This window comes from Leopardus geoffroyi, chromosome C1 (assembly GCF_018350155.1).
Source record: "Leopardus geoffroyi isolate Oge1 chromosome C1, O.geoffroyi_Oge1_pat1.0, whole genome shotgun sequence".
NCBI lineage: Eukaryota > Metazoa > Chordata > Mammalia > Carnivora > Felidae > Leopardus > Leopardus geoffroyi.
Window position 1 is genome coordinate 188,899,847 of NC_059328.1, and position 14,384 is coordinate 188,914,230.

The 14,384-nt window shown below is 40.4% G+C and overlaps 1 protein-coding gene across 1 annotated transcript in view; it reads left to right on the plus strand.

The window, feature by feature from the left end:
- Positions 1–235: 235 nt before the first annotated feature.
- The window catches only part of FAM117B (family with sequence similarity 117 member B), a 103,127-nt gene continuing 88,978 nt past the window's right edge, over positions 236–14,384 (plus strand). The window contains exon 1 of the mRNA XM_045480785.1: positions 236–1,068. Within this exon, the coding sequence (XP_045336741.1) occupies positions 477–1,068 (592 nt within the window). The 5' untranslated portion in view covers positions 236–476. The remainder of the gene's footprint in view (positions 1,069–14,384) is intronic.

The window sequence follows — 14,384 nt, forward strand, 5'->3', positions numbered from 1 at the left end:
ACACATACACGCACATAGACACACGCTCGCGCGCGCGCGTACACTACACATACACACAGACTGTTTCCTCCGCTCCCCCTCCCCCCGGGGGGCGGGGTCTCTTTCTCTTTAAAGAGCAGACGGTCTTATTGCAAACCCTGGCTCTCTAAGGCCCTGGGGGCCCGGGACCCGAGCTGCTCGCAGCCAATGGACGCGGTGGAGCGGCTCGAGCGCGGCTGACGCTACACCAATGGGCGTTAGCGGGGGGCGGGGGCAGCGGAGGAGACACTATTGTTGATGAGGAGGAGCGGCGGCGGCGGCGGCTGCTGCACCACCTCGTTGCTGCCGGCCGCGGCCCGGGCGCCCCCTGCTCCACGGATTTCGGCCTCGCCACCCGTCGCGGGGACCTTCCCTCCGGCCTCGAGAATCCAACCCCTGCATCCCAACAACAACAAATCTCCCCCCGTCTCGCCCAGTCACCGGGGAGGGGGGGGACCATGTCCCAGCGGGTGAGGCGCAATGGGTCCCCCACGCCGGCCGGCTCCCTCGGGGGCGGTGCGGTCGCCACGGCTGGGGGAGCCGGGAGCCGCCTGCAACCCATGAGGGCGACGGTTCCGTTCCAGCTGAAGCAGCAGCAGCAACATGGCAGCCCCACGCGGAGCAACGGCGGCGGCGGCGGCAACAACGGCGGCTGCTGTGGTGGCGCCTCAGGCCCCTCAGGCGGCGTCGGCGGCGGGGGCCCGCGCACCGCCTCGCGCAGCACTAGCCCCACGCGCGGCGGCGGGAGTGCGGCCGCGCGCACCAGCCCCACAGTAGCTACGCAGACGGGCGCGTCCGCGACGTCCACGCGAGGAACCAGCCCCACGCGCGGCGCCGCGCCCGGGGCTCGCGGGAGCCCCCCACGGCCGCAGCCCCCGCCGCCGCTGCTGGGCACTGTTTCGTCTCCTAGCTCCTCGCCCACCCACCTGTGGACTGGCGAGGTGAGCACGGCCCCACCCCCAGCCCGCGTCCGGCACCGGAGAAGGTCCCCGGAGCAAAGCCGTAGCTCCCCAGAGAGGAGGAGCCCAAGCGCCCCGGTTTGCAAAGCAGGTACGTGCTGGGAGCCGAGCGGCTACGGGAAGGGAGTAGGAAGGGGTCCTGGGCGCGCGCCGCTTTCGTGCGGGGATTGCGGCGCTACAGCGTAGCCCGGGCGGGCGGGGGGCGGGGCGGGGGGCGGGGCCGGGGTGGTGCGGTGCCGCCTTCCCGGGGCAAGCCCCGCGCCCTCTCCACCGCTCCCTGTTTGTCTCATTCATTGCTTTGCCGACCTTGCGCGGGTCTCTGATAGTGCAGGTGCAGCTGCTAACCTGCTTGGGCTGATACGTGTTAATGATAAACCTGGGATTCTGGCCGCCCGTTGGTTACTGCTAACCCTTTCTTGGGGGTGAGGCTAGGAGTGGTTTGTCGCTTTGTTTTAGTGACCTGGTTAATGTTACTATAGCACTTGTCTGCTGCTAAGTATTTCTTTTGTAAAACAGTTTCAGATTGTAAAGACTGAATTCATTAGCAAAGCAAATTTGGATCCCCGAAGAGACGTGAGGCTGGCAACGTGTTAGTATTTCCTTAGACCTGATACGTGGGTAGCAAGAAAACTCTATAAGCTTTGTCTTAGAGTCCGGGTGTATTTCTGATATACTGATTTTATTTAGATGTAAAGCGATTTATTTAAAAAAAAAAACAGATCAACGTTTTTCTCTTATTATTTTAGGGACAACTCCCCCCCCCCCCAAAAAAAAAACAAAACAAAAAACAAAACAAAAAAAACCCTGTTGTTTTTCTGTGTACTTGGAAGCTTTTTTGGAAAAGGTCCTGAATGGGACTGTTGGGTTTCACTGGAGTCATTCATAAAGAGTAACTTAAAAGATTCAAATTATGAAAGTGGAAAGAAAATTTGTCATTCAGTTGTCTTTCTGTTAGAATCTAGTGTAAAAAACAAATGGATGGTTTTTGGCTTATGCAGTTATACTGATGATATATACCTTTGTTTTTCCCTTGTCTGGGGAAATTTCTTTATAGAATCTTTCATGCAGAATTGCTGTGAATTTCAGGAAATTTAGTACAGAAGTACTTCTCAACCAAATAAAACAGATTAAGTGGATTCAAGGGTTTATTCAGAAATGCAGGGAGTAGGATGACTCTTACTGTTTATTTTATCAAAGATTTTAGATAGTGGATACATTTTTGGGAGAGATTGGCCTAAAAAATGATCAATAGCGTTTTCTAATTAGAATGAGAATATGGTTTTAAACCCGTTTGAAAATGCATTGTTGTGTTTTTTTTTAAACTTCGATTGTTAAAGGTACTAGAATCCTCCTTCCCCTCAAAATATAGTTATCACTTTACTGAGCTCCTACTGTATGGTTGGTAATTTACCTACAAGATCTCATTTTAACTTTCACAGTAGGTTTTAGAGAGATTAAGTAGCAAGTAACAAGATACTTGAATTTTGCTGGATGGTACTCCAAAACCGTGTCTTTCACATTATATCAAGGAGGTAGGTTCATGATGTATAAGACAGGATCTGGGATATATATATAACATACTGAAATCACATGTGTTTTTGAAGCAGCTCTTAGAGGTATCTGGTGAACGTAATTACTTCAATTTACCTTCAACCTTCTGGAGCTGGTATAGTGTGGCAAGTGGAAGGGAAGAAGGGGGTGGTGACTGCAATCTCATAACAGAATCTGGCTGCCCTCTCAACTATGTGACCCTTAAAGCAGAGCAGAAACCTGAGGAGAGCCCAGTTAAGTATTGGCAAAGAGTGGAAGAAGGTGGTCTTTTCTTCTTTGTTTAGGATTTATTTTCTCGGATCTTGGTCTCATGTGCCCACTCTTCATGTTTCCCAAAGCTCCCTTGTCTTAGGCTGTCATTCCAGTCATGCTATAAAAGTAACCTTTCTCAAAAGCTTCCCGTCCCCCCACCAAAAAACTTCCCAGAAAATAAAAAAAACATTTTCTTCTAGTATGGTATGCTCAACTATGTGTGAAAGGAATAGTGTGGGTCATTAAGTTTTACTGAAGTGAATGTCTGATAGCTTCTTTCCTTGAAATGTCTCATTTCACTCTAGTGAACTTTCATGCAGATAGGACTTTCATATTTTATATTTCAAGTCTTAATAGCACAAACTAGATAATTTGCTATTTTTCTCAGACTAAATCTGGAAAGAGAGAAGAGGGGAAAAAGAATCTTTTTGATCCCTGGGGCTCTTTGATTAAAGGGAAATTATCACCAGTTTGCAGCCTTAGTGAAATGTAGAAGTCCTTACTGGTAGAAGGGAATGGTCTGTAGTTCTGTAAACCTCATATGACTCAAATTCCAAGGATCATCTAGATACGGCCGCCAACTTCAAGGTGTCTATCAGATGAACTGGATGCTTTAATCTTTGTTTAGGGATCCAATATCTGAAAGCCTCTGAGTTGGAGGTCTTAGAATCTTTGGAGGGGAGTCTCTACTTTGCCAGGGTTAGATGTAATAACTGGCTAACCCAGAATTTTTTCTCGTGACTACTATTAAGGTAAACCAAGCACCTATCCCTGACATATTTTAAACTTCTCACCTTCAGGGCCTGCCATCTCCATGGCAAAGTGGCTTGCCATTAGGAACTGATCTCAGGAAGGTAACCAGGCAACAGGGTTAACTGTAGACAAAATGAGGAAGGAGGTGAGGTTTGTTTTTGCACTTTCTCTCCTTTTGTCTTTTAAAAATTTTTTTTTTTAATGTTTATTTATCTTTGAGAGAGAGTGTGCAAGGCAGGCTGCAGGCTCTGAGTTGTCAGCACAGAGCCCAGTGTGTGGCTCAGACCCATGAACTGTGAGATCATGACCTGAACCGAAGTTGGATGCTTAACCAACTGAGCCACCCAGGCGCCCCCTACTCCTTTTGTCTTTTTTTTTTTTTTTTTTAATTTTTTTTTTCAACGTTTATTTATTTTTGGGACAGAGAGAGACAGAGCATGAACGGGGGAGGGTCAGAGAGAGAGGGAGACACAGAATCGGAAACAGGCTCCAGGCTCTGAGCCATCAGCCCAGAGCCCGACGCGGGGCTCGAACTCACAGACCGCGAGATCGTGACCTGGCTGAAGTCGGATGCTTAACCGACTGCGCCACCCAGGCGCCCCCCTACTCCTTTTGTCTTGATAAAATGACAAGTGTATTACAAATGAAGAGGTGGCATATTTGGAGCATAGGCTTTGAATAGACACTCTAGTTTAAATATTTGTATTCCACCACTTAGAAGGCATGTGATATGGGGAAGTGAATAACTTTGTAACATTTAACTTACTTTTTAAAAAAATATTTTTTTATTGTTATTTTTAACATTTATTTATTTTTGAGCGACAGCACGAGCAGGGGGAGGGGCAGAGAGCGAGGGAGACGCAGAATCCGAAGCAGGCTCCAGGCTCTGAGCTGTCAGCACAGAGCCTGATGTGGGGCTCGAACCTACGAACTGTGAGATGGCGACCTGAGCCAAAGTTGGATGCTTAACTGACTGAGCCACCCAGGCGCCCCAGATTTTGTTATTTTTTAAAGTGACCTCTACACCCAATGCTCAGACTCAAAACCCTGAAATCAAGAGTCATATGCTCCACCAACTGAGCCAGCCAGGTGCCCCTAATCCTTAACTTTCTTATCTGTAAAATAGGTGATGATCATTATATCTGCTTCATATGGTGGTAAAGATTAAATGAAAGGAAATTGAAAAATCCTCAGCATGGTACCTCAGTATGAAAGTTAGCTATTGTATATCATATTAGTTTTGCTTCCAGTTTTAGTGGATTTAACATAAATTGCCAGTGTAGGCTTCGTTTTCATGGTTGTATGAAATTTCAAATTGGAGAGAACATTGCCTTTGAACATCCAGAATTGTAGCTCAAGTATGGTCTGTGGTTTGTCTGTATCAGAATTACTTGGGCTCCTTGATAATGCAGACTTTGAAAACCCCCCATCCTCTGATTTTGATTTTACTCTGTATTTGAAAAGCAGTCACTAGAAGCACCAAAGAAAAATAGTTTGAAAATTCATTACAGAAAAGAGTGTTACTACAGTATGTATTTTTGCAGTATGTACTTTTGCAGTGTGGCTGGTATGTAGATAGCAAGTTGTGTTTTTGCTAATTTTTCCCTTACTTGATATGTATTATGTTATGTATGAATTTGGTTGTTTATTAGGGTAGGAGACTGGCAAGAGCAGAAACAAGAAGTGGGCTTCTCTGGACTAATAATCTGGAGGTAGGTTACCAGGACTTCATATTTGTGGCATCTTAGATTTCTGCTTTCTAGTACTTTGTGAAGTACACAGCTTTAAGAACTCAGTGTTTCTCTAACATTTGGGAGATTGATGCTAGCTTCATCAGGGGAATCCTTTTGGTTTTTATGTCTGTATTTTACAGTTGAAGATGAGGCAAAGTGGAGTCTTACTATTCAGTATCTTGGTTAGCAGAATTTATATTTAATTCAGTTCTGTAAGCTGTGATTGAACTACTCCTAGTAACTGCAGTACAAAGGTGTAGAAGACACAGGCGAACTCCAGAGACTCACAAACCAGCTATGTAAGACATGTACAAAAGCATATAGTATGATGAGTGCTCTGGGCTCATAGAGAAGTAAGTAGTTCTGTAGGGAATGGGTATAGAAGTTCAGCCAGAGGAGATGGCTTTTGATTTGGCTTGGAAGGGGAAAAACAGAACTTTATATTTGGATCATAAAGGTGTGAAAATATATATAGGATATTCAGACTTATATGTCTTAAAGTGTAGAGTATTGGATGTAGGAGAAAAGAGGGAACAGTAGAAAAGAAAGTAGAAAGGTAAGTTTTCAGAAAAGCCTTGAAGAGAATGTATGAATTAGAATGTATTCCATGGTTAAAAGCTCTGGAGGCAGATTTCCAGGGTTCAAATGTTGGCATTACAACTTGTTTAATTTTAAGTAAATTCACTTCACCTTTAAAAAGGGTATACTAGATAATAGTGTTTGCAGTAGAGGATTATTAGAAGGATAAAATGCTTATAATCTCTGCATGGGTATAGAAATCTCTCAGTATTAGCTGTTTTCATATCATCTTTGCGTTCCTCATCATCCAAGGGTTTAGACATTCAAGGTTAATTTGTTAGTAGTGGTAGTATTTACCTTCTTAGAATGTGTAGAGTCTATAATTACTTATAATTTATTTTTATTTTTTTAGAGTGTGAGCAAGGGAGAGGGGTAGAGTGGGAGAGAAGGAATCTTAAAAAAAATTTTTTTTTAATGTTTTCTTATTTTTGAGAGAGAGAGAGAGAGAGAGACAGAGCATGAACTGGGAAGGGGCAGAGAGAGAAGGAGACACAGAATCCGAAGCAGGCTCCAGGCCCTCAGCTGTCAACACAGAGCCCAACGCAGGGCTCAAACTTACGAACTGCGAGGTTGTGACCTGAGCCAAAGTCAGGTGCTTAACCAACTGAGCCACCCAGGCGCCCCGAGAGAGAGAGAATCTTAAGCAGTCTCCATGCTCAGTGTGGAGCCCCCTGTGGGGCTTGATCCCACAACCCTGAGATCATGACCTGAACCGATACCAAAAGTCAGATGCTCAACCAACTGAGCCACACAGCCAACCCAGAGTTTATAATTACTTATGATGAGTAGAGCACAAATTTGAGATGAGAGAAACTGTAGGATAATAACTCACTAAGGCATAGAACCGTGAATTTAGGTGCAGTGGCAGTGGGAATGGCAAGGAAAAAAGAGAGTGAAGAGACTTTGATTTGGTAACCTGTTGGACATGGAGATTGAGAAAGGGTCAGTTGAGGGTAATAGGTTTGGTTGATGATACTAATTGTGATAAGCAACACAGTAGGGAATGCAAATATGGGAAAAGAAAATGAACAGTGTTTTAGACCTGTTTAGTTTGTACTCTCAGGAAATCCAGGTAATTCCCTAGACTGGAAAATACGGTTTTAGAACTCAGGGGTCCAATTTGAATTGGGGGCAAGAAATTGGGACTCATTGATTTCAGTAAACATTCATTTAACATGTACTTCAGGCTAGGCATTTACACGTGGGCAATATGTGAAATGATTAGAATGGATAAGATGATGGGGAGAATGCTGAGGATAGAACTCTGGGAGAAAACAAGCATTTTAAGGGTAGAAAGAAAAGCCAGTGAAGAAGCCTGATCGTGTGGAAGAAGGAGAAATGGTGGAATAGTGTTGAGAAAGCCAAAAGAAAGATTGGATTTCAAGGAGGGGATGATAAAGATTTTCAGATTCTGCCAAGAGAGCAAGTAGGCTGACCTTGGAGAATAGGCTTTTGAATTTGGTATTTCCATCAGTTGATGATCTCTGAGAGAGAGTAGTTTCCGGGGTACACAAGTTGGATTAAAGTGGTGGGTGAGAAAGTAGAGGTAAGGATTATAAATTACTCCTAAGAAGTGCAGGTTACTCTTATATCACTGAAAGGAAGGAAAGTGACAAAACAGGATGCAAAGTTGAGCTAAGGTTCATTTATTTATAGGATAGGAAAAACTTAAGCATGTTTCATAGGTGTGGGGAGGGGATTTATTAGGAGAATGAGACTGCAAGCGTAAGAGAAAATGGAAGTCGTAGATGGAGCAAGGTCATGGAAAATATGAGAGGCAGTGGGATCCAGCACATGGTAGAGTCTGGAAATCTCAGAAACAACTAAGGACACTTCTTTCTCTGAGGATGGGAAGGTGGTAAGGGTGGGTTGAAATGATAGATAACTTAGCAATAGAAGGGAAGGAAGCAGTAGAAGGGAAGGAAGTTGAGAAAGTCAGCTACTTCCATTTCCAAACTACTTGAAGAAAAAAATAGCATGTTTGTCTTAATACTATATTTTTAAATTTAAATTTTGTTTTTATTAAAGTACATGTATGTAATTAAAAATATCAAAGAGCACTGGGGGCACCTGGCTAGTTCAGCTGGTAGAGGGTGCGACTCTTGATTTCAGGGTTGTGAGTTCAAGCCCCGTGTTGGGTGTAGAGATTACTTAACAGATCTTTAAAAAGAAAAATAACACTGAACTTACAATGAAATAAAATGTTTTCCTGACACATCTCTCTCCACTCCTACTTCCTGCCTCCTAGAGACAGTCACTTTCAACTCTTGGTAGTCTTTGTTTCTGGGAAATTTTTTCTATCATTTCTCCTTTCTGTTATCTTTTTTTAAAATCTTTTTGGAACCCCTGCTATATGGGACCTCTTGAATTGAGCTAATACTTTTTAAATTTCTGCTAGTTTTCATCTCTGTACCTTTTTGTTCTTCTTTGGAGCAGATTTGTTTTATCTTTTGTCTTTTCAATTGATTTTTAAATCCTGGTCATTATATTTTCATTTTTCTAGAGAACTTACCTTGCTGTCTTATTAGTCCTTGTCTTGTCAGGATTTTCTAAAAACGTTTATAAAAGGTATAAATACCATCAAAGTTATTATTTTTTTTTGCCCTCTGCATTATCTTCAGAGCTCCTTTTGTCTTGAGCTTTGTCATGTTGAAACTGTCATTCGTTTTCTATTAATATTTAAATAAGAGACAAAAATGCTGATCAGGTGTTCTTTCTGACTAGGTTAGGCTGGTAGACTGGAGGATCTTAAAGGAGAATGATGATGCAAGGACTCTCTAATGTAGGGTTTTTCTGCCAGCTTTCCCAGGGGAGAGTCCTACAGTATCATGCCTGAGGATATGTCTGGTGTCTTCAAGTCCAGAGCCTGCCTAGTTAATCTCTCTAGAGCAGTTTTTCCCAGTCTTTTCGCTCTGGAGAAACCCTTGGAATAATTTTCATTTCTCAAGAAACCTCTGCTTTTCATGATCAGTAAGTTGAGATATAGTGGTGTGGTGGTAATCAGTGATCTTCTGAGTACAGATTGATTTCTCTGTGGATCTACTTGGCCAGTGTATTATAAGCTTACTCATTTTGTGTAATTTTCCCCTCTACCTCTACTTGGGAAAAAACATAGTTAAGCTTAGCCTCTTTTTTCTTCTCTTCTCTTCCTTTCCTTTCCTTTCCTTTCCTTTCCTTTCCTTTCCTTTCCTTTTCCTCCTGTTCCTTATGCTCTATACCTAATGTGGGGCTTGAACTCATGACCTAGAGATCAAGAGTAGCATACTCCACTGACTAAGCCAGCTGGACACCCCAATCTCTTTCCTATGCATAGATTTTCAAAACTCATAAGGCAACCACAACACATTTTGATTAAATACTTGGGTTAAACCAATGAGATTAATTTTTCTAAAGGTAGACTTAGTAGATTTATTTTTTTGATAAATGTTTATTTTGATAGGGAGAGAGAGAGGGAGAGAATCTCAAGTGGGCTCTGCGCTGGCAGCACAGAGCCCAGTGTGCGGCTTGATCCTACAATGAACTGCGAGACCATGACCTGAGCTGAAATCAAGAGTCAGACGCTTAACTGACTGAGTCACTCAGGCACCCCTCAGTAGATTTAATTTAAATAAAGTTAGTAAAGTTAGTTTTTTACAATATGGAAATTTATTGACAAAGTTGTATAATAAAGCTATGGAAACCATAAGCCAAGATAATATGAAAAAAATTTAGTCTGAGACAATTTGCATAATAGTTTGAAAAAATTCTGAGTAACATGATCTGTCTCAAATGTAAGTTATGCAGAATTATATGTGTTTGTTTCTTGGTATCTTTTATGTAGACTTATACTTAAAAAAGTGATGTTTCAAAAATAAAAACAAAATTTATCTCTTTAAGGCAAAACATTTACTTGGGTGTTTTTATTTTGCTGTACAAATAAAACTCAATTTGGAGTTGAACTTGAAATGAGCACACTCACATTTCATTTTCAGATGAAATGAAACACTTCTTTCCTTGCTTTTGATGCTTGTTAAACAAGAAAAAGTTTGTTTATTCATATAAGAAGTTGAAAATGCAGCAAATTATTCATTGCTTTCCTTTGAATGGCAAGGCACTTTTTTTTTGCACAGACATTTAGAACTTCTACCAGCCAGATCAAGAAACCTTGGGTTGAGCTTATAATTAGACTGCAGCTAATTTACCACAAACATTTGCTTTCAAAACTTTGTTGAAACATCTTTCCTACTGTTGTCTCTTTTCCTGTCTGTTGTCCTTTATGGGTTATACCTTTTTACTTCTTCAGTATTATGGGAAGTCTTTGATACTCTTTCTGTTAAAGGTTTGCATGCAGTGGAGGTGAAATAACCTGTGGTTTATTCCCCACAATTTCTTTTTTTTTTTTTTTTTCAACGTTTATTTATTTTTGGGACAGAGAGAGACAGAGCATGAACGGGGGAGGGGCAGAGAGAGAGGGAGACACAGAATCAGAAACAGGCTCCAGGTTCTGAGCCATCAGCCCAGAGCCTGACGCGGGGCTCGAACTCACGGACCGCGAGATCGTGACCTGGCTGAAGTCGGACGCTTAACCGACTGCGCCACCCAGGCGCCCCTATTCCCCACAATTTCTACATGACATTTTAAATTGACCATTCTTCTTTATTAACTAGTTAATTTTTAATATTTTTTTGGAATTCTTGCTCTCAAAGAGCTGATTTTGTAGTTGTATGCTATAGTCTACCTACCAGCATGTATTCCTTCCCTCCTTCCATCCTTTCTTTCTCTGCAGATAATATATACACATGATAAAAATTATAAATGATAAAAGAAAATACAATAAAAAGTCTTCCCCCTACTTTAAGTTCATTATTCTCAGAGAAATCCAGGTAGCTGTTTCTTTTATATTATTCCAGAATTATTTTGTGCATATACAAATATGTAGATATGTTACTGTGCATATAGGTTTATTATGTACCAGACATTATTTTATCAGGCTTTTGTTTGAACAGTTAGATCATTTCCAATATTTTGCTGTTAAATGGTTTACTATGTTGAATATTCTTGTTTATACTTCGTGTACTTATATATATGAGTTTATCTGTAGGATGAATTCTTAGAAATGAAATTTCTTGACCAGAGGTACACATTTTTCTTTCAGTTGTCGGATATATTTCAGGACTTGATATCAGCTCATAGTTGACTTCCAGCCTATGTTTTTCTCTTCTATCTTTTGAGGTTTTTTTTTTTTATGATTCCGTTTTATCTCCACTATTAGTTTTTAGTTATCTCTCTTTTTACTGTGCTGTTAGTGGTTGCACTCAAGCAGTGCTGTCCCAGAGAACTTCCTGCAGTGATGGATGTGTTCTGTGTTGTCTAATATTTCATTTTAGAATCTTCCGTTCCCTGTCTTTCATCCTTTGTGCTATCATTGTCAAATATTTTGCTTCTCCATTAGAAGTCCTACAATACATTATTACTGTTTTTACTTTAAATGATTAATTATCTTTTATTAAGCAATTAAAAGTAAGAAAATTTTATATTTACTCATTTTTATCATCTTGAGCACTCTGTGTGAAATAGAGTGGTTGTAGTGTGAATGAAAATGGGCTTATTTGAGAAGCAAAGAATTGATAGGATTTGTTAACTCATTACATTTGAAGGATGAAGGAGATGAGAGAGCATAATGATGGCTGAGGTTTTGAACCTACTTGGGTGATAAAGTTAATAATGTTGTCATTAACTGGTTTCATAACTGCTTTTATATTCTGTATGCATACAGAGTAGATCATAAACTTTTGGAGCATAGTGCACTTACTTTTTTTTTTTTTTTAACTTTTAGAGACAGTGAGAGCAAACGCGTGTGAAGGAGAAGGGCAGAGAGAAAGAATCTTAAGCAGGCTCTGTGCTCATCATCAAGCCTGATGCGGGGCTTGAATCCCACGACCCGGGATCATGACCTGAGCCAAAATCAAGAGTCAGATGTTCAGCTGAGCCTGAATATATTCAAAAGTAATATAATAATATAGACATTTTGAAAGATAAAGAACAACTTTTTTTTTTTTTTACACATACTCTTCTAATTTACTATTCTTTTCTCTCTCTCTCTCTTTTTTTTTTTTTTTAAGTTTATTTATTTTGGGATAGAGCAAACAGGAGAGGGGCAGAGAGATTGGGAGAGAGAGAGAATCCCAAGCAGGCTCCATACAGAGCCTGATGTGGGGCCCAGCTCATGAACCATGAGATCATGAACTAAGCCAAAATCAAGAATCAGATGCTTAAGTGACTGAGCCACTCAGGTGCCCCTCTAATTTACCATTTCTTAAAAATTATTTTACTTGGTGTTATACTAAGATTTACTGAGCTCTAGCTAGTAGTTTCTGGGAAACCATTTCACATTAATCATGTTTTCCCATTGTGCATGTACTGATATTTCTAAAGATAAGGATGAATGTAGAACTCAAGCTCACTCTGTGCAGAACAGCTTATAAGGTATTAAGAAGACATCCCTCACCTTACAGACTTTAGAATTAAAGAGAGAGGCAATGTAGAATTTTGCACACTTCAGGGGTTAGCAGTAAAGACAAGAAAATACATAAGATTAGTAAGGAGTAGTATTTAATGGTAAAAGCCTGATAATGGCCATATGGGACTCAGTTGTGAGTCAGAGTGCTTTATGTGCAGTCAGGGATTGCTAGGTGATTTGTAGGTAGACATTTTTCACTTCTTTAGAAAACAGTTGCCATTATTGATATCCCTAAGAATTCTTGGAACATCTGCTCCTGGAAATCGATTCATGTCATAGCAATGCACCTGATCTACTTCAGAAATGTTATGTTTCAATTGTATAAGAAAAGCTTAGGACCCACACCTTTGGACAGTCTTTCTACCAATTAAATTTTTTTAATACAGTATGACTCACCCAGTACCTCTATTGTAATGAATCTGTTCCTTTCTCTCTTCCATTGGGGTAGGGAGAACTTGCAAGATTTAAATGAGACCCAGTAAAAATTTTGTTCGAATGAATGGATGGATTCCTGTCTTTAAAAATATTTGTGACAACCCATGCCCCTTCCTCTATTTGTCTTTTGTCTGTTTTTTCCCTTTTGGTTTGGAAGTATTGGGTATCGGTGGATTTTACTTGACTTGAGTACTGTTGTTGTTGTTGTTGTTGTTGTTGTTGTTGTTTGTCTAATAAATGAACTTTTTGTGTGAAGATTATACTGCTAGCTCACTGTTGAGTATAGTATCTTCTAAAATCCTTGGAGTCCCCCTGTTGGAAATCCCTTTAATACTGGAAAGTTGGCATGTTTCTAGCAACAGTTGATTAGATGATTCTGGTCCATCTACGCACTCTTGCCTGATCCTTTTTTGATTAATAGTATATTTTTAATTGCTAGCTGGGTTCAAGGCTAAGTATGTATAGTAAGAGATTATGGAACAGTTTAGCCCATTGTAAAGCTTTTAAATGTAAGTCTTAATAAAACTCTATAGAATTAGAGTCAGATTTGCATCATATTCTAACTATTTAAAAAATAATTGTAAAGTGACACAAATTTCTTGAGTCTGAACCTTCAAATAAGAGGTAAGAAAGTATAATATGTATGCTATTATATGTAAGGTTGAAATCTCTACCAAGTTTATACATTTTGGCTTAGTCATTCTCCTTTTAAGTGGACATTTGTTTCTATTTTCCTCCTTGTAAATTACTTTAGTAAAAATCTTTGTAAATGTATGTGTTTGGGTGTGGTATGAGTGCACATTTATATGTATCCTCTTTAGGAAAAAAAGTCCCAGGATTGAGGTTATTTTGTGAAGTTTTAAATGATGTGATGCTTTGTAGTATTGCTTTCCAAAAAAAGGATTGAATCACTTTACCCTGTCAAACAGAAATGAGCTTGTCTTGTCTGCCTGTTGCTGTGAAGCCTTGTCAGAATTAGAGTTCATACCTTTTCTTTAGTTTTACCACTTCAGTGTGTACAACAGAGTACATCATAGTTTTCATTTGTATTTCCTTAGGTCATAGTGAGTATTTGAGATGATATACTTAGTCATCCTAGTATAGTAGCTAATTAATACCATTTAATAAGGAAATAATGTTACTAATAACAGGATCGATATTCTGGTTTCTCTTCAGATCGAATAAATCTTTTCGCCTTTTACTAATAACAGGACTGAATATTCTTTTAAAATGCTTATTTACTGTTTATGTGGAGTCTATTAACTCTGTGTCTGTTGACTGACCCTATTTTATTTTATTTTATTTTATTTTATTTATTTATTTATTTATTTTTAAAAGGTCTTATTTTGGGAGCACCTGGGTGGCTCAGTCTGTTGGGCGTCCGACTTCAGCTCAGGTCATGATCTCTCAGTTCATGAGTTGGAGCCCTGTGTCAGGTTCTGTGCTGACAGCTCGGAACCTGGAGCCTCCTTCGGATTCTGTCTCTATCTCTCTGCATCTCCTCTGCTCACTCTCTGTTTCTGTCTCTCTGTCTCCCAAATATAAGATAAAGCATAAAAAAAATTGAAAATCTTAAAAAATCTTATTTTTAAGTAATCTCTACAC